This window comes from Leucopleurus acutus (assembly GCF_964270905.1).
Source record: "Leucopleurus acutus genome assembly, chromosome: 2".
Taxonomy (NCBI): Eukaryota; Metazoa; Chordata; class Mammalia; order Artiodactyla; family Delphinidae; genus Leucopleurus; species Leucopleurus acutus.
The window spans coordinates 80903850-80922903 of NC_139143.1; the positions used below are offsets into that span (position 1 = coordinate 80903850).

Here is a 19054-nt window from a genome sequence, read left to right on the forward strand (position 1 = left end):
GTCCGCCGGTACCCCCAGTGTTCCCAGTCTGGCCCCCGGCCCCTGGCCTGTCCTTTGGTCTACTCCTGTCCTTGGTGTCCCTTTCGTCTTTCCTGATTTCTTCAACCTCACTGACCACTGTTTTAGACTCTCCCTCCAGTTCCCAGCGGACGCTTCCAGACTCGAAGTTTTCCTAGGAATGAGGGAAAAACGGAGGCGCAAGCACAAGTCATGCCCCCGCTCCCCCAATAAAGAGCACTTGCTCTATCCGAGCAGCAAACTTCATGCCATGCGGCCATCCCCTGGGCACTACAGCGAGCTAGTTTCGGCCACTCCCTTGGAATTCTCTCATGCCAGCTGTGGAATAATGCCCACTGTCTGGCACTGCCCCGCCAAGGGTTCCTGCCTTCCCCAACTGTGGCTTCCAGAAAACAGTAGCATTCGGTAGCAGCTCCCAACAGCGAGATGCCGGGAGAGAGGGAGGCACCTGGGGGAGAGCACCATTAGGAAGAGGCAGGAGGCAAGGAGGCCTCCAGGACTCTTCCCCAGTGCCCCTGGTTCCCGGAGCTGGGTATGCCTCCAGGGTGATTGGCAGCTCTTTGTTTCAGCCCCCCCCCCCTCACCGCCTGCCGGCCCCCCCTTCAACTCCCCCTTCCAGTCCCTCCGCCCCCCCGCTCCTGCTCTCCGCCTAGCCTTTTCCCCTCCCAGCCGCCTGCCTGCCAGGGGTAGTGAGCCGGCTGAGCGGCATGGAGACGCAGGAACTTCGGGGGGCCCTGGCTCTTCTCCTCCTTTGCACTTTCACATCTGCCAGTCAGGACCTGCAGGGTAAGCCTGTACCAATCTTCTTAGCCCCCTCTCTGCCTCCTCCCCTTTTGCCCCCAGCCTAATAGCAGGGAGCATGTGGGCAAAAGGAGAGGGGAGAGTCCTGACACTGAATCAGAGAGAAGAGTTGATGAAATTATGGCCCTTTGGGGAGGAGTTGACACCAGAAGGTGGTGGATGAGTGGGAGCTTGCCAGGGCAGAGGACTCAGGAGCTGGATGCTAGCTAGGGCTGCCTGGCTGGGTTGGTGTCTGAGCAACCCCAGGCACCCCAGGGTTTGGGAGAGCAGCTCAAAGGTGGCTTCTTTCACCCCTGGGCTCCTGGCTACCTAAGAACGGGATGGGGGGGTGGGGACCGAGAGGTCTGGGCCCTCCTGGAGGTCTGGTGGTAGGATGGGCCTGTGGCTGTGGGAGAGGTAGCTGGAGCAGATGACACAGGCACAGATTCTTTGCTGGCTGGAAGGGAAACCACAGATTGGCCAGGACGCAGGAGGCAGAGGAGCTGGGTCGTACGTTCCTGTAGGAGAGAGCCAGACAGTAGGAGGGTCGGAGCCTTCAGTGAGCAGCTGTTCTCATCCAGAGCGAGCATGCTGAACCCCCAGGATGGGAGGAGGGGCACTAGGGTGTGGAATGAGCCAAACCCAGCCGTGTAAAGAGAAACTGCCTTCCTATTTCTGTGCTGTGGGCACCAGGTGCTACTCCTGCCTGGGATCAACACAGTGACTCCTTTGCGCCACCTGGTGGGAGCATCTCAAGTTTGCGGGGTGCTGTTTCTGTATTTCCAAGTGAGCCTCAGGCCTGCTGGTTCCCAGAGTGGCAGTAAGGAAGGCACAATGCCTTGTCCTCTGATGGCGACAAGGGCTGAATTTCCAGGAGGTGACTAACACTGTCGGGTGGTGATGAAGGATGCCCCACCCCCGAAGGCTCAGAGGAGAGAGCAGGCCTTAGCATTTGACAGGGCTCTGACCTTGATCATCCCTGCGTGACCAGTGATTGACCTGCTGACTGTGGGCGAGTCCCGGCAGATGGTAGCTGTGGTGGAGAAGATACGGACAGCCCTGCTCACTGCTGGGGACATCTATCTCTTGTCCACCTTCCGCCTGCCCCCCAAGCAGGGTGGTGTCCTCTTCGGCCTCTACTCTCGCCAAGACAACACACGATGGCTGGAGGCCTCTGTTGTGGGCAAGATCAACAAAGGTGACTGGTGGGCATCTCCTTTCCTGCCGTGGTGACCCCTTTGAGCACTCTTTCTCAGCCCCACTCTCAGATCCCTCTTAATTCTCCTTGGGCTCCAGTGGGGACCGTGGACCCATCAGGCTGTGTCCAGGCACCAGGGGCACCTGGTGCTTAGGAGGTGCCTCAGGAGGCCAGGCACCCAAACAATAGGGTGAGGCATCTGTAGGAATGGGAGTTGTATGTGGGAATGCCTGGGGGGAGGGGAGACAGTTCAGATCCCTGTGTCCCAGGGATCTGAACTGTCTCAGATCACTGGGACGGTTCAGTGGGTACAGAACCAGCTGCCACCCTAACGGGAGAGAGTGATCTGATGACACTGAAGACTAAGAAAGTCCTAGTCTTTGAATCAATTTGGAAAACATTTTTCGTGTACCTATTATGTACAAGGTGTTGAGAGATACATAGCTGGATAAGGAATGATAGTCCTAGAGATGTGGTATTCAGAAGAATTGATCCATCCCGTCTCTCAGCTGGGAGATGGGATGGGGGACGGTGCGCATACTGACCTCCCCTTCTGGGCAGTGCTGGTGCGGTACCAGCGGGAAGATGGCAAAGTCCATGCAGTGAACCTACAGCAAGCAGGCTTGGCTGACGGGCGCACACACACGGCTCTCCTGCGACTCCGAGGTCCGTCCAGACCCAGCCCTGCCCTGCATCTCTATGTGGACTGCAAACTGGGTGACCAGCATGCTGGCCTTCCGGCCCTGGCCCCCATTCCTCCAGCGGAAGTCAGTGGGCTGGAGATTAGGACGGGACAGAAGGCTTATTTGAGGATGCAGGTGAGCAGGAAAGGAGGACCCCCTGAGTGTCTGTGAAACAGTTTGCACCGGTGGGAGGAAGAATTGGTAGGTCCTCCCACCCTACTCTGTTTCTGTCCCCCCAGGGCTTCGTGGAATCTATGAAAATGATTCTGGGCGGGTCCATGGCCCGGGTCGGAGCCCTGAGTGAGTGTCCGTTCCAGGGGGATGAGTCTATCCACAGTGCAGGTAACACAGACTTCTGTTAGCTGACATCCTGGACCCCAGGTCCCTCCCATCCTCTTGACCTCCCTCCCCCTTAACAGCAGTTCTTTCGGCTCACCTATTCCTGGGGATTCTGACTCTGTGACCCCAAATCTCCTTCACCTCCGACTCTGTGATCTCCAAATAATACCATCCCAGCAGGAGGTGTGGGTCAAAAAAAATCTCCTTTAAGGTCATCCCACCTACCAGGGTGGCCAGAAAAATAAAATGATCCAAAAAAAGAATATAACTCTGAAGAACTCTGCGTGGGGGTGAGGAAGTTAGCTGCTTGGTCTTTCTTGGTTGACCGAGCTAAGGGTCTTGAGTCTTTTTTAGCTCCCACTGGCATCTGTCACCTACCAGCCATTTCCCTAAGCACTGCCCATCTGCCTGGTCTCTCTAACAGGGATGCTCAGAGGCTCTTACCTAAATAAAATGTCCACTTCTCCCAGATATTTCAAAGAGCTCTTGTGGTGGAAGCTTGGGAGGGAGGAAATGGAATGTACTGGGGCCCTGGCCCTGCTTCGGGTCACCTCTCACTTGGATCCCTTCTGCCACTACCATGCCTAGGAACAGGAGGATTTGGGTTTCGACTATCTGTGAGGTGGCTCCCTTAGAGGGACCCTCATCCAGTGGAGGGGGCAGGTGCTGCTTGCGCATCACCACTGCCCTCCTACCATTCGACACCACATCTTTATTCCAAGACTCCAGCCCTTTGTTCCTGTTCCCTCCCTCCTCCTTACCAGCCAGGCCCCTCCTCACATGTCCACCCTCTGTGTTTTCTTGTCCTCTCTAGTGGCCAACGCACTGCACTCCATCCTAGGTGAGTAGGCCTCGCTGAGGTGAAGGGGCATGAGGATGCGGGGGAGGAGCAGCTGCCTGAAACTAAGTCCTTTTCCGCCAGGAATGGGGTGGGGTTTAAAGATGGGTGGGCAGCAGTGGCAGCACCTGGCTTATTACCCAGAGAGGGCCCGGGGCTGGTGCCCCAGTTCTGAGCCTCTCTGCACCCTGGACCCTGACAGGGGAGCAGACCAAGGCGCTGGTCACCCAACTCACCCTCTTCAACCAGATCCTGGTAGAGCTGCGGGATGACATCCGAGACCAGGTTTAGTGGGCTGGTGAAGGGTGGCGCTGATTCTGGGGTGGGGTGGCAGATGCCAAGAGCTGACTCCGCGCCATCCTTCTGTCTACCAGGTGAAAGAAATGTCCCTGATCCGAAACACCATCATGGAGTGTCAGGTGTGCGGTGAGTAGGAGAGTAGGGGAGGGCTCCAGGTGGCATCAGTGTGCTCCCCACCCCAGGGCTTTGGCCTCCACTTCTGGTGAATTAAATGGTGACTTCTAGGTGACTCTGACTGTGCCCACCCCCCACCCAGGCTTCCATGAACAGCGTTCCCACTGCAGCCCCAACCCCTGCTTCCAAGGCGTGGACTGCATGGAAGTGTATGAGTACCCCGGCTACCGCTGTGGGCCCTGCCCCCCTGGCCTACAGGGCAACGGCACCCACTGCACAGACATCAATGAGGTGGGTGAGGACCCTTTCTGGAAGGGCACAGAAAGCTGGGGTGAGGGAGTTAGGAGAGGCCCAAGAAGGTGGGGTGAATGTTGGTCAGAAGCAGAGGAACCCTGGGTTTAGGAGAGGCTGGAGACCAGAAAATACATATGAGAAGGGAGGGAGACAAGTCTGGGATGAAGACTGCAGGGCCACGCAGGGAAGGAGCTGGGAGAGTGGCAGGGGCATTTTGAGAGGGCTGGCTAGGAGGGAACCCACAGGAGGCTGGGGGTGGGATCAGAGCATAGATGAGGTTGGGGAGGGGAGGCCTGCAAACAGGGAGACCAGGAACAGTGGTCCTGGGATCACAGGCAGGGGCCTGACCTCTTCTCGTCTGGTCCCCAGTGTGCTCACGCGGACCCTTGTTTCCCGGGCTCCAGCTGTGTCAACACCATGCCTGGCTTCCACTGTGAAGCCTGTCCCCGAGGCTACAAAGGCACACGGGTGTCTGGTGTGGGCATCGACTACGCCCGGGCTAGCAAACAGGTCAGGTTGGGTAGAGTCCGTGGACAAAAGATCTTGGCTTTGCAGGGGCGGGGGGCTTCTGGGTTGGATGTGGAGCCCTTGTGATAAATGGGATGAGGCTCCTGGCTCATCTGCCAGCTTCGCATTGGTTTTCGGTCTGGGCTTCATGTCCATGTTCAAAGATAAAGCCACACCAGTACTCTCTCCTGTATCTGAGGAGACCCACCGTAGGTCTGGTTCTACCCAAAGTCTGCCCCTTCAGGTCTGCAACGATATTGATGAATGCAATGATGGTAACAATGGTGGCTGTGACCCAAACTCCATCTGCACCAATACTGTGGTGAGCTGAACACCTGAGTGTCTGGGTGGTGGGAATGTGCAACCCCTTCTTCAGATTTCCTGCTTCCCCTCCTCCTTCCCTAGGACATTACATGTGGTAGGTGTTCAACACGGACCCGGTTTGGAATTCTGATTCTGCCTCTTACTAGCCATGGCCTTTAGCAAGTTATTTACCTTTTCTGAGCCTCAGCATCCTCACTTGAGAAATGGGGCTATTACCCTCCTTAAAAAGTTGTGATGAGAACCTAAAGGAGATAAGTAATGGACCTGTCCTATTAGCTGTGAGGGTCCCTCCTACACCCCTCAGGGGATGGGGATGTTGCTGGGCTGACCCTCCTTCCTGAGACACTGCCTCCCCACTCTTAGGGTTCTTTCAAGTGCGGTCCCTGTCGGTTGGGCTTCTTGGGCAACCAGAGCCAAGGCTGCTTCCCAGCCCGGACCTGCCACAGCCCGACCCACAGCCCCTGCCATGTCCACGCGCACTGTCTCTTTGAACGCAATGGTGCGGTGTCCTGCTCGGTGAGCTAGGCCTGGGGCTTGGAAGAAAAGGGGTGTGTGTGTGACCATGTTTAGGGACTGGTATGGGGGCTTGCATGGGAAAGGGAGGTGGGCCCAGGCCCAGAAACTGGTTGGTGAAAATAGAGCCTGAAGAGGGTGGGGTGTGGGGAGCCAGCCCAGACCACTAACTCCCACCCTTTGTGTTGCCCCAGTGTAACGTGGGCTGGGCTGGGAACGGGAATGTGTGTGGACCCGACACAGACATTGATGGCTACCCGGACCAGGCGCTGCCGTGCATGGACAACAACAAACACTGCAAGCAGGTGCTGGGGGCAGGCGGGCAAGTGAGCAGGATAGGGCACCCCAGGCTGGGATAGGACAGAACTCATCCATCCATTTCCTCCCCTTGACCTTTAGGACAACTGCCTTCTGACACCCAACTCTGGGCAGGAAGATGCTGATAACGACGGTGTGGGGGACCAGTGTGATGATGATGCTGACGGGGACGGGATCAAGAATGTTGAGGTGGCTCCCAGATGTCCTGACCTTTCCAGCTTCTCTGTGACGCTGTTGCCTTGTCCCATAACCCTGTCCTCCATTGGCCACTGGCAGCTCCTGAGGAGGGGCCCTAATACTCCACGTTAGGGAGCCATAAACCTGGTGCCTACGATGAGGTGGACTACAGGGAAGTTGGGTGGGTGGGACAGAGCCAAGCAGGTGGGTCATCACAGGAGTGGTGATTGTAGACAAGGGTACAGGGATGAGGAAGATGCGAGGTGGCCAGTGGTTCAAGGGAGGCCTGACTCTTTCCCTCCCACCTCAGGACAACTGCCGGCTGTTTCCCAACAAGGACCAGCAAAACTCAGATACAGATTCATTTGGTGATGCCTGTGACAACTGCCCCAACGTTCCCAACAATGACCAGAAAGACACAGATGGCAATGGGGAAGGGGATGCCTGTGACAACGACGTGGATGGGGATGGTGCAGGCCTGGGGCTGGGGGGCGGGGGGCGTGCTGGGAAACCTCTAAGAATTTGGACATGGTGGGAATGAAGCGGGGAGGCTGAGAATTCGGGAAGGGCAATGCTTGGGGGAAGTCAGCCTGGGTGAGAGATTACCTGTGGCAGATGTCAGTGGGAACGTGAGGGAGGGTGTGGGGTTAGGCAGGGAGTGAGCAAGAGGATAAGACAAGCTACAGGCAGATTTCCTGACCAGCTGTCCTCTGGATGGGAGATAGAGCTCAGGGCTTTCACCAACCTAGAAGACAGCGTGATTCGTTCTAGTGATAACCTTGTGTTACCTGCATATCTTCTAGGCATCCCCAATGGATTGGACAATTGCCCTAAAGTCCCCAACCCCCTGCAGACAGACAGGGATGAGGACGGGGTGGGAGATGCTTGCGACAGCTGCCCTGAAATGAGCAATCCCACCCAGGTACAGGGGAATGGAGAGGGCAGGGAAGGGGTGGGGTGACTGGTGGATGAAGCCCAGCCCTTTGGATGGGAAGTGGTCAGGTCACCCTCTTTAGAGTTATCAAGAGGAGATGGTGAGAACGGGTCCCTCTCTCTCAGACAGATGCAGACAGCGACCTGGTGGGGGATGTCTGTGACACCAATGAAGACAGGTAGGGTTTTGGCCAAGGGATGGAAAGTTAGGGGATACTTTACTTTCCTCTAGTATGTTCTCAATTCCCTCTAGGATCTAACTTTAACTCTCCACTACTATCGAGTAGCAGGTCATTCCCATAGTCTACCTTCCATTCTTACTGCTGGACCTTCACCTCATCTGGCTGACTGCAAGGGGTCTGGCTGAATGCAGGGTAAACCCCAGAGAGACTCCTAAGCAGAAGAGTGGGGAAGGATGTGGTACCTTTAAAAGCCTTTATTAGGTGCCTTTTTCTGGACAGTGATGGCGATGGGCATCAGGACACTAAGGACAATTGCCCACAGCTGCCCAACAGCTCCCAGCTGGACTCAGACAATGATGGACTTGGAGATGAGTGTGATGGGGACGATGACAATGATGGTGTCCCAGATTACATGCCTCCTGGTCCTGATAACTGTCGCCTGGTACCTAATCCCAATCAGAAGGACTCAGATGGTAAGGCTGGAGTCCTCAGAGGATTGGGCCGGCATGGGCTTTGCTCAGGGAGAAGTGGCAGGCCTTGCTGGGGAGTGAGGGAAGGCAGGGTGGTGGAGAGAGGTCAACATCTCAAGGCCCGAGAGGTGGAAGTGTTGGCTACTGGCAGTGGCCAGGGCCTTCCTGAGGACCTGGCTTCATCCTGCCCAGGCAATGGCGTTGGTGATGTGTGTGAGGATGATTTTGACAATGATGCAGTGGTTGACCCCCTGGACGTGTGCCCTGAAAGTGCAGAGGTAACCCTCACGGATTTTCGGGCCTATCAGACCGTCGTCCTGGATCCTGAGGGTGATGCTCAGATTGACCCAAACTGGGTCGTGCTCAACCAGGTACTAGGGCAGTGGGCTGGGCGGGTGCTGTCAGGCCAGACTAGCAAGCAGGGCCTAAGGAGGGCAGCACACCTGGACCAGGGCTTTTGTCTTTACTGCATACCACCAGGGCATGGAAATCGTTCAGACCATGAACAGTGACCCCGGCCTGGCAGTTGGTATGTAAAGGACACCCAATTCAACAATTTCAATGACTTCCCAATGGAGGGGTCCTACAGGCAGAGGATGGAGCCACACATTTAGCAGGCATCCCTTCCCATCCCCACCCCACAATGGGCATCAGTAGCTTTGCTGCCCCTGACTCTGATCCCATCCACCCACCTGCCCCCAGGATATACAGCTTTCAATGGTGTGGACTTTGAAGGCACCTTCCATGTGAACACAGTGACTGATGATGACTACGCAGGCTTTCTCTTCAGCTATCAGGACAGCGGCCGCTTCTACGTGGTCATGTGGAAGCAAACGGAGCAGACCTACTGGCAGGCCACACCTTTCCGGGCTGTTGCCCAGCCCGGGCTACAGCTCAAGGTCCCGCAGCTGCCCAGATTCCCCAATCCAGGGCCCTTTCCCAAAGGCTCCCCCACCAACCCTGGGGCCTCCCCCACTGCCTGAGTAGGGGGAACCCTCTTACCCAGACATCTGGCCTGGAGGTTGGCTCCCTGGGGCTCCAGAATATTCTCCTGACTCCCTTTTCCACCTGCACTTACCAACCTGCTGTCTTCCCTCGGTCGGGTCCTGGGGTTGACCCACTGTGTTTGCCGATGCCCCCTAGGCAGTGACATCAGTGTCTGGCCCAGGCGAGCACCTCAGGAATGCCCTGTGGCATACAGGTCACACCCCTGATCAGGTACGGCTGCTGTGGACTGACCCACGAAATGTAGGCTGGCGTGACAAGACTTCCTACCGCTGGCAGCTGCTGCACCGGCCTCAAGTTGGCTACATTCGGTGAGGGGAGGGGCTGAGCCCTCCCAAGGGACCCCAGGCCCAGCCTTCCCTTCACCTCTAGCTGGGACTCCCCAGTGACCTCCCCTCTACTAAGTGCCTTGATGCCATTGGGCCCGGACTGGGACCGCTTCTCTCTACCTCCCCTCTCACCACAGACTTGCTGTCCTGGCCCTGCTTTCTTCCTAACACCAGGCAGCTTGGGCTCTGGTGCTGGTGCTGCCGAGGACCTATAAGCAATGTTGGGCAAGTCCTTCTTTTTCTGTGCCCCATTTTCCCCTCTGTAAAATGAGGGTGCGTCTGGGAGCCTCCAAACCCCAGGCCAGTCTGTGAAGAGGCACATCACATCCAGCCCCATCACTGGGACAGCCCAGAACCTGCCTCATCAAAGTGTCTGACCTGGAAGGGATCATCATTTACAGAAGAGCTTACGGAAACCCAGACTCCACACCTCTTAGTAGCGAGGCTGAGGCTTCTCACTTCAGCACTCTGTCCACAACTTTGCATTTCCTATTTGGTGGGGATGGCAGGGAAGGGAGGGGCAATGGCCAAGAGCCCAGAGTGCAGGGACTTGGGTTGGTTCCCCTTTAAGGTGCCTGGGGCTGCGGGGCACCAGGACAGGGGATGGGGGGGTGGACTAGAGCCTGGGAAGCTGGTGACTTCACCCCCCAGCCCATTGTACTCATCGTCATGGCAACCCAATCCTCGCTTGGAATGCGGCTGGTGCTTTGAGATGCAAAGGGGGCTGGACAAAGAGCCAGGGGCCCCAGGCCTGAGAAAAGCACCCCCCTTCCCTCCCCTTTCCTTCCTCCCTTTTCCCCACCTCCCTTCTCTCAGGCCTGGTGAGCCCAAGGGGGGTTGGGGATGAACAGGGCCAGGTCATGGTGGCACAGTGTCCACTGGCACCCTAGCACCAATGGACACCCCTATCCTGGACAGGGTGAAGCTTTATGAGGGTTCCCAGCTAGTGGCCGATTCTGGGGTGATCATTGACACATCCATGCGAGGGGGGCGTCTTGGTGTATTCTGCTTCTCCCAAGAAAACATCATTTGGTCCAATCTCCAGTATCGATGCAATGGTGAGGCTCCAGACGGATATCAGCCTGACCTCTCCTGCCCTCATGGGAGTCACTTCTTCTGACCTTAATCATATCTCCTTTCTCAGACACAGTGCCCGAGGACTTTGAGCCATTCCGGAGGCAGCTGCTCCAGGAAAGAGTGTGAAGAGGTGGCCACCGGCTTCAGAATCCTGATTTTAGACCCTCAGGCCTTGGGGTCCATCCTGGAGACCCTGGGGTCTAATTTACAGCCCCTCAGCCAAACACAGAACCTCCTCTGGCACCCATCAGTTCAGCCCCAGAGGTGTGGTGACCCCACTGTTCAGGACATGAGAAGTTTTTGAGGGGTATTTCTCAGGCATTAACGCCAGGAAAGACAACAGCACGTTGCCATAAAGTTCCAATTGTTTTCTAAGCCAGTGCAATTACTTATTTTAGGGATTTTGCCGGGATAGTGTGGGGAGCAGGAAAAAACCTGAGGCGGGGAGAGGACTAGTAGAATGGAAGTTAGAGATCTAGAGGAAGTTTGTCTGAGTTTGGGGCACGGTGAGGAAGGTGCTGGACGGGGGTTAGGTGAAGGACGGAGGTTAGGTGAAGGATGGGGTGGTGGTCGGAGGATGGCTAAAGTCCTCCCAGCCCCACTTACTCACGGTGGCAGCGGCGACACTCCAGTCTAAGAGCAGCCGGGTTCGAGAGCCAGGAGGGCTGGGGCTGCCCCGCTCGGGGTGAGGGGGAGGCCGGGGGGCCGAGGGGGCCGGAGGCCGGGACGAGTGCAATATTGGCGGGGGAAAGAACAACACTGCACCGCGTCCCGTCCCTCCCGCCCGCCCGGGGCCCGGAATCCCGCTCTCCACCGCCTGAAGCCGGACCAGCCCGAGAACCCGGGACGCGCTGGGGAGTTAGGTTCACCTTGGAGGCCAGAGAGACTTGGCGCCCGGAAGAGGGTGAAGGGGGTGGTAAGGGTGGGGGGAGAAGGGGAGAAGGGGAGACCGCGATATCCCGGAAGGCCGCTTTCAGACGCCGGGGCGTTGCGCGCGCTTGCTCTTTAAATACTCAGGCTGCGCGGCGCGGAGCCGTCGCCATGGTGACGCGTGTCCCAGCAACCGAACTGAATGGCTATTGCTTGGCAACGCCAGGGGTTGAAGTTTTGGGGCCGCCCACCTAAATACTCGCCCTTTCTCTAGCCGGCGGGTAGGGGTGCTTCCCCGCCTCCGGCCCGCGCCCGGGCGCGATGACGTAAACGCCCTCCGGCCCCGAGCCCGCCCCCGGGTCTGGCTGCCGCACAGTGCCGCGCCAAGCCGGCGGAGTCGCGCGCGTCTGGGATCTGTGGTCCCTCTCCTCTTTCCCGGCTTCCCTGCAATCCCGCCGCACCGAAGTGTTCTTAAAATTAATTTCTCAATCTATTTTCTTTGGGGCTAAGAATTGTTTCCTAATGAGGACGTAATTGCTTCTGTCGGTCTAGACCGCAACCCAGGACCTCCGGATGGGACTCGATAAGCTCCATGTGCGCCGTTGTGGCCCCAAGTACTCCTTGGTCCCACATGTTTCTGCCCTTCAGAATATCACTTGGTCTTCCCAAATCATGCGCGCTCACAAACGGTTTTGCACCACCCCCATCACCTTGTGCCCACCGGCCCCAAATACCACTATGCTCCGCAAAGGATAGTTCCGTGCCCCTAAATACCATTCTGTCGCCCCACCTATTCTCTGCCTCATAAGTACGTAACTAATCTGTCCCATTCTCCCTCCCACATTCCGCTGCCCTCGCCAAATACCTCGGTGCCCCTTCCGTGTTAACTCTGGATCCCACCCACTTAGCGCCATTTCCTCCAGACACCGCCCCCACGCGCCTGAGTCCCCTGCTAAAGCTCCCAGCCCCTCCGTCGATGGTACAGCGTGTTCCTCCCCTTCTTGTGCAAGCCACTGCTTCTTCCGGCCCGGGCCTGCCCTCCCCAGCCTCTCTCTGCCCCCACTTAGTCAGCGCCACCCAACCTCCTCTACCCGGACGAGGCAGCCCCTCAGCCCGCTCGGGCAGGCCCGGTGAGGCTCCCGGTGACCGCTAGAGGGCAGGAGAGCCCAGCCAGCGAGCCGCCGCTACAAGGTGGAGGACTGGGAAAGCAAAGACCCTAGGGTTCGGCCGAACCCAGATTTCATATTTCTTTAAGTGGAAATTTCTTCCCCCGCCCCCTTCTCGGGAGAAAGTCAAAGAAGGAACTCAGGCTGCTGGAAAGGCCGGCAGGGGCCGGGACTGTGGGTTTCAGGGTAGAACCGTGTGTGGAACGGGACAGGAAGCGGTTAGAAGAGTGGGGCTGTTCCGGGAAGTAGTGGGGGGGGAGGGGGTCCAAAACTAGCACCTAGTTTACAGATTATGGAGCCTTCCCCTTCCTTCTCAGCCCCCAGAGTGGGACTCCAAGGGACCCAGGGAGAATGGGGCAATGGTGCGGGGGACCTGAGGATGAGCTTCCCGGCCTTGCCGTGCAGGACTTTGACCTAGCCCACTTTCTCTGTTACTTTTCTCACCTTGTCTGTTGTCCTGAGGCTAAAATAGGACCATGGGGACCCAGGTCAGGTTCCAGACTCCCTCCACCGCCTTCTGGAGCCAGGGAGTGGTTGGTGAAAGGGGGAGGCCAGTTGGAAAACAAACAGGTTGTCAGAGGGTTGAGTGATTGGAGCCCACTTACCCTATTTGAGGGGCCAGGAATGGTTGGGGAGGAAGAGGAAGAGGAAGAGGTAGGAGGTAGGGAAAGGGGGAGGAGGCGGAGCTTTGTCACCTGTCACCTGCTCTGGCTGAGCCTAGGGCGGGCATGGGGGGGGGGACCGGTATAAAGCAGCAGGCGCCTGTGCCTGCTCCACCACATGCGCACTGCCTGCCTGAGTCTGTTCTGCCCCCTCCCCACCACTTGGCCACCACCATGACACTGGACATCCAGGCCCCTTTCTTCTTCCTGCTGCTGCTATTCCTTACAGGTGAGGGGCGCAAGGTGGGGAGGGGGTCTTCCCAGCCTTTCTGTGGGTTTTGCTTCCTGGGAGATGGCATCCAAGAGGCAGAAGTTGCAGACAGGGGTGGCCCAGTCTGTGCCAGAATAAAGAATAAAGGAGTGAGGCCAAGGACAGGCTGAGAAGAGACAGCCCCCCAGGAGAGTGGGTGCCAGGGGCAGGCGAACGTCCTGAGAAGAAGGCTGGAGGGGGTGGGGGTGGAGTCAGGAGAGGTAAATCTTAGGAGTGGAGAAACCCGACAAGCCAGGAGCAGACAGGTATGGGAAGAAGGAGGGAGGCTGCCAGCAGGGAGGGAGGAGGAGGGCCGACCTAGGGGCCACTCCCCAAATCCTCCTGGCATTACGTCTTCAGATGCCAGAGAATGTATTTTCTCCTTGTGCTGATTTGTCCCCCAACCCAACTCTGTAACCTCAACTTCTGACAGCTGCCACCAACCCTACACTAACAATCTTTCTTACAGTCTCTGCTACAACCGAAAGCACAAGTCCATGGGCTTTGAGTGACCAAAGCCCTGCCTCAGGCTCGACTGCCCCCACCAGCCCTGCCTCAGGCTCGGCTGCCCCTCCGACCCCCAGTGGTACCTCACCCCGGGCCACCAGTGGCGCCTCACCTCCGACCACCAGCCCTGCCTCAACCTCTGCTGCCCCCACCAGCCCTGCCTCAGGCTCGACTGCCCCTCCGACCCACAGTGGTACCTCACCCCGGGCCACCAGTGGCACCTCACCTCCGACCACCAGCCCTGCCTCAACCTCTGCTGCCCCCACCAGCCCTGCCTCAGGCTCGACTGCCCCTCCGACCCCCAGTGGTACCTCACCCCGGGCCACCAGTGGCGCCTCACCTCCGACCACCAGCCCTGCCTCAACCTCTGCTGCCCCCACCAGCCCTGCCTCAGGCTCGACTGCCCCTCCGACCCACAGTGGTACCTCACCCCGGGCCACCAGTGGCACCTCACCTCCGACCACCAGCCCTGCCTCAACCTCTGCTGCCCCCACCAGCCCTGCCTCAGGCTCGGCTGCCCCTCCGACCTCCAGTGGTACCTCACCCCGGGCCACCAGTGGCGACTCACCTCCGACCACCAGCCCTGCCTCAGGCTCGACTGCCCCTCCGACCCACAGTGGTACCTCACCCCGGGCCACCAGTGGCGCCTCACCTCCGACCACCAGCCCTGCCTCAACCTCTGCTGCCCCCACCAGCCCTGCCTCAGGCTCGACTGCCCCTCCGACCCACAGTGGTACCTCACCCCAGGCCACCAGTGGCGACTCACCTCCGACCACCAGCCCTGCCTCAACCTCTGCTGCCCCCACCAGCCCTGCCTCAGGCTCGACTGCCCCTCCGACCCACAGTGGTACCTCACCCCGGGCCACCAGTGGCGCCTCACCTCCGACCACCAGCCCTGCCTCAGACTCGACTGCCCCTCCGACCCACAGTGGTACCTCACCCCGGGCCACCAGTGGCGCCTCACCTCCGACCACCAGCCCTGCCTCAACCTCTGCTGCCCCCACCAGCCCTGCCTCAGGCTCGACTGCCCCTCCAACCCACAGTGGTACCTCACCCCGGGCCACCAGTGGCGCCTCACCTCCGACCACCAGCCCTATCTCAAGTTCAGTTGTTATTACAGCACATGAGGGCACCTCTTCCGAGATTACCATGACCCAAGCCAGCAAGGGCACTCCATCCTCAGTTCCCAGCTCTTATACTCCCACCATTTCTGCCAGCCACATTACCAGGACAACTGCCAGCAGCACTAACCAGAGCATAGTACCTCCCTATGCTCCCACCTCCTCCAGTAATAAGACTTCTCAGCAGTTGCCTATTAGGGTCTCCCTGTTCTTCCTGTCTTTTCGCATTACGAACCTCCAGTTTAACTCTTCCCTGGAAAATCCCAGCACCAGCTACTACCAGAAGCTGCAGAGAATCATTTCTGTATTGGTGAGTAGCTGCCTTTCCTCCACTGTGCTCCCCCGAAGCAGCCTTCAGAACTCTTTGAAGACCTTGCATCAAAACTTAGTCCTTTCCCTCTCACCCCAGTTTGTGCAGACTTATAAACAAGAGGATTTTCTGGGCCTCTCAGATATCGAGTTCAGGTACAGTTCTGGGTGTGGACTCTATGTGGGATGGGTGGATGTTGTCTTGACTGTGGGGAGGGGCTGGTGCGCTTGTGGTTGTGGGGGGTGGGGGGTGTGCTGACCCAGAAGCTGGGACCCACAGTTGAGTTGCCTGTTTCTCTCTGACCAGGCCAGGATCTGTGGTGGTAAAATTAACCTTGGTCTTCCGAGAGGGGACCACTGCCCACGACGTGGAGAGACAGTTTGGTCAGCTTGCAGCAGCAGCAGTCAAATGTAACCTGACTATCAGTGGAGTTAGTGGTGAGATCACCTCCCCAGCTGCCAGCCAGCACCACACTGCCCGGGACCCTGTCTCTCTCCAGCATCTAGATTCCTGCTTTTCCTCTTGGCACTAATAAGGGGAGGGTCACCTCCTTTGAGAGACTGCTCTGACCTTTGCTTTTCCTTTTAGTGTGTGATGCATCATTTCCTTCCTCTGCCCAGCCTGGGTCTGGGGTGCCTGGCTGGGGCATTGCCCTTCTGGTACTGGTCTGTGTTCTGGTTGCCCTGGCCATCATTTATCTCATTGCCCTGGTAAGTGCTCAGTCCCCAGCCCTGACCACAGTTCCTCTGCTAGAAGGAACCCCCATGCCCCCCATTACCTCCTATCTCCCCAGGTTGTGTGTCAGTGCAGACAAAAGAACGGTGGGCAGCTGGACCTCTTTCCAATCCAAGATGCCTACCATCCTATGAGCGAGTACCCCACCTACCACACCCATGGGCGCTATGTGCCCCCTGGCAGTACCAAACGGAGCCCCTTTGAGGAGGTGAGGATGGCGGAGGGAGGCAGAGGCTTTGGCTGGCAGGGATTCTGAAAGAGTGCTGGGAAGCCCAAAGAACTTAGAAGAGGTGAGAGTGACAGTAGGCAGTGAGGGCCTGACAAGGCTGGGGTTGTGGAGGTCAGGTGAGTTCTGGGGGAAAGGCCTTGGGAAGAGCCCATGGAAGAAGGGGGACCTCAGTAGGGGGTGCCCCCACTACCAGCACTCCCAGAAGAGCATTCACTGCTCCGCTGAACTGGTGCCAGGGCTGTTCACTGGGATGCCCAGAGGCGAAATGAGTGGGGCACTGCGCCCACGGGAGCCCTTCATGGAAGGAGCACCTGTGCCCCAGCTTGTCTCCTAAGAATGGAGGGTAGATTGAGACAGGCTAGTGGGGAGGAGGGGTCTCTGAATTGGGGAAGAAGTCTCACAAAGCCAGGTGAGCCTGGGTGCCGGGTGAGGGGGAGGTTCTTGGGAATCTCCGGAGAAGCACAGACCCCTCCTCCCTCTTTCTTCCTTTCTCTCCAGGACCTAGTAAATAATTACTTGGCCACCTGGGGCTGGAAAGCCACTCCAAGTGGGGGAGGGGAGAGGAGTTTCCTTTTCTTGACCCCATTTTTCCTCCCCCTGGGGACTTCCTTCTTCCAGTTTTACAGACACACACACACCTTCTTGGGCTGGAGGAGCAGAGAATGGAGGGAAAAGGGGGCAAGAGGGGAAAGCAGGGGGAGCTGATGAGAGCCAAGGGGAGGGAGGGAAGGGGAGCTCGAGGAGGAGTGGCCCTGTTTACAGTCACCTGGCTGCCGGTGGTGACCTGCAGGTGCTCTCTCCAAATTAACCCTTTGAGAGCTAGTCAGGCGCCTGGACCATTCACCCCAGCCACGGGGTGCCATCCAGGGGCCTTGGGGAGGAAGCTTCTCCCAGGAAAGCTTCTGCCCCTCACCCTGGATCCCTTCTCCCCCTACCTAGGTTTCTGCAGGCAACGGTGGCAGCACTCTCTCTTACGCGAACCTGGCAGCCACTTCCGCCAACTTGTAGGGGCACGTTGCCTGCTGAGCATCCAGCCAGCGCCAACTGCCTCCCTGGGTTTCTTCACTGCTGCAGCCCCCGCCTTGCCCCCAACTCTGTTCTGGGCTGGTGAGCTGGGCGTTCAGGCGGGCTGCCCACAGTCTCCCTCACCTATCTTAGCCCTGGCGAAGCCCATCCGAGCCCCTGGGGACAAGCCTGAGGCAGTGGCTCCCAGGAGGACTGGCCCAGACAGTTCAGAGATGGGAGTGGGAACCTGAACATGGCCGAATAAAACTCGGGCCTCCTCTGACCGCCAACTTTTTTTTTTTTTTTTGCGGTACGCGGGCCTCTCACTGTTGTGGCCTCTCCCGTTGTGGAGCACAGGCTCCGGACGCGCAGGCTCAGCGGCCATGGCTCACGGGTCCAGCCGCTCCGCGGCATGTGGGATCTTCCCGGACCGGGGCACGAACCCGTGTCCCCTGCATCGGCAGGCGGACTCTTAACCACTGCACCACCAGGGAAGCCCAACCGCCACGCCAACTTTTGATCTGTCTTCTGTGACCTGTTGATAGAGGGGCTGTCAAAATGTCTGTGAGGGGGTCTGGAAGAGACCTTGGGAAAGGAGAGGGAGGAAAGAAGGCCAGAGGGAGCGGGGTTCACTTGAGAAGTAGGTGACATCGGGGCGCAGGAGTGCTTGGTGGAAGCACTCGAGTCACCTGTCACCTCTCCTGCATGGCTGGCGGCGCAAGAGGAAGGAGGAAACGAAACCCAGCGGCTCCATCGGCCAGCGTGACCCGGCTCCGCCCGCACGCACGCCCGCCAGTGGCTCTCCCTTTTCCTCGGGCCTGGTTTTCACTCCCGCGCCCTCCTGTCCCCTGGGCGCGGTGCCCCCAGGCGGCTCTATTCTTAGCTGTCCGGGTGTGAAGTAAGTCCTCGGGCGGCGATAACAGCTGCAGAGTCAACAGGGCCACGATAAAGCTCCATGTAATATCCGGGGACTGGCACCGGACCCGGGCCCCTCCCTGGCCGCCCCGCCCGTCTCTGGCTCTGGGGTTGGCTACCCAGCACCCCGGGAATGGGGAAGTCGTTCTGGTTCCCTGATCCCTTTGGGCCCAGGCACGGGGCCCGCCCCCTCAATCGCATTCCCACAGAGCCTGGCGCCGCCGCCCGGACGCCCCGTCGCGGTGCTGACGCAAACAGCCACCGGAGCGAGGCGCCCCCTGGCGGCCACGATTGGCTCGGGCCTGGGCTGGGTACAGGTGTGGCAGAAGGCGGGGAAGCGACGGGCTTGGGGACCTCCTTCCCTCATGCGCCAGGTCCACCGTGCACCCCTGCTCTGAGTTATAGCAGGGAACCCTCGATTTCCCCCCCCCCCACGCCCCGCCCCGCCTGCCACGTCCAACACAGAAACTAAGAGGAATGGGCTCAGGGAAGGCAAAGACATCACAGGAAGGCCTGGCATCACAGTTTATTGTTTATAAACCATGAAAATAACAGCTGTTGCTTGACATAGGCCTAGCAGTGCTCACCGCAGGGGGAGGCAACAGCGGGCACCAGAGGCCTTGCCAGGCCCAACCCAATGGGGACACTCAACCTCAGCTGGCTCCCCAAGGGAGACTTGGCACGTTGGCGTGGGTGCAGGACAGGTAAAGCATGCAAGAGGGAGTTAAGAGGCATGCGGCTGGGGGTACAGGGACCCAAATAAATAAAGCAGGATGATAGGGTCCCTTTCCCCTCACCAGGGAGTGCCTGGGCAGTGTCCAGCCAAAAAGCCTGCACGCCCCAAAGCTGTAGTTCAGCATGGATGAGTCAGGGAGCTTGGCAGGG

The 19054-nt window shown here is 58.4% G+C and overlaps 2 protein-coding genes across 9 annotated transcripts; both read left to right on the forward strand.

The window, feature by feature from the left end:
* Positions 1-725: 725 nt before the first annotated feature.
* Positions 726-10711, forward strand: THBS3 (thrombospondin 3; the record flags this gene model as incomplete). 8 transcript variants are annotated; one of them, XM_082834285.1, is made up of 23 exons in its annotated part: positions 726-804; positions 1790-1996; positions 2558-2814; positions 2919-3021; positions 3833-3859; positions 4059-4141; positions 4231-4282; positions 4413-4561; positions 4934-5074; positions 5316-5393; positions 5759-5911; positions 6103-6213; positions 6308-6415; positions 6714-6873; positions 7207-7355; positions 7463-7515; positions 7798-7991; positions 8181-8359; positions 8469-8517; positions 8691-8887; positions 9132-9304; positions 10241-10380; positions 10467-10711. In XM_082834285.1, 23 exons carry the CDS (start codon positions 726-728, stop codon positions 10523-10525), a joined length of 2901 nt encoding a protein of 966 aa, XP_082690411.1. In that variant the 3' UTR covers positions 10526-10711. The 8 variants fall into 8 exon arrangements, with proteins under 8 accessions (XP_082690411.1, XP_082690412.1, XP_082690415.1 ...); XM_082834286.1 differs by having other exon boundaries at positions 7207-7325; XM_082834289.1 differs by lacking the exon at positions 6103-6213 and having other exon boundaries at positions 7207-7325.
* A 4119-nt stretch (positions 10712-14830) lies between these two features.
* MUC1 (mucin 1, cell surface associated) lies at positions 14831-17530 on the forward strand. The gene is made up of 6 exons (XM_082834321.1): positions 14831-15285; positions 15385-15440; positions 15592-15722; positions 15874-15995; positions 16079-16228; positions 17189-17530. Exons 1-6 carry the CDS (start codon positions 15004-15006, stop codon positions 17255-17257), a joined length of 810 nt encoding a protein of 269 aa, XP_082690447.1. The 5' UTR covers positions 14831-15003; the 3' UTR covers positions 17258-17530.
* The last annotated feature ends 1524 nt before the right edge of the window (positions 17531-19054 follow it).

Excerpts from the sequence above, each read along its gene's own strand:
- MUC1 (XM_082834321.1), top strand. The coding sequence starts at position 15,004 with ATGACCCAAGCCAGCAAGGGCACTCCATCCTCAGTTCCCAGCTCTTAT. Across the intron at positions 15,723-15,873 it reads GACTATCAGTGGAGTTAGTG|TGTGTGATGCATCATTTCCT; the intron begins GTGAGATCACCT and ends TTTTCCTTTTAG. Across the intron at positions 15,996-16,078 it reads TCATTTATCTCATTGCCCTG|GTTGTGTGTCAGTGCAGACA; the intron begins GTAAGTGCTCAG and ends CTATCTCCCCAG.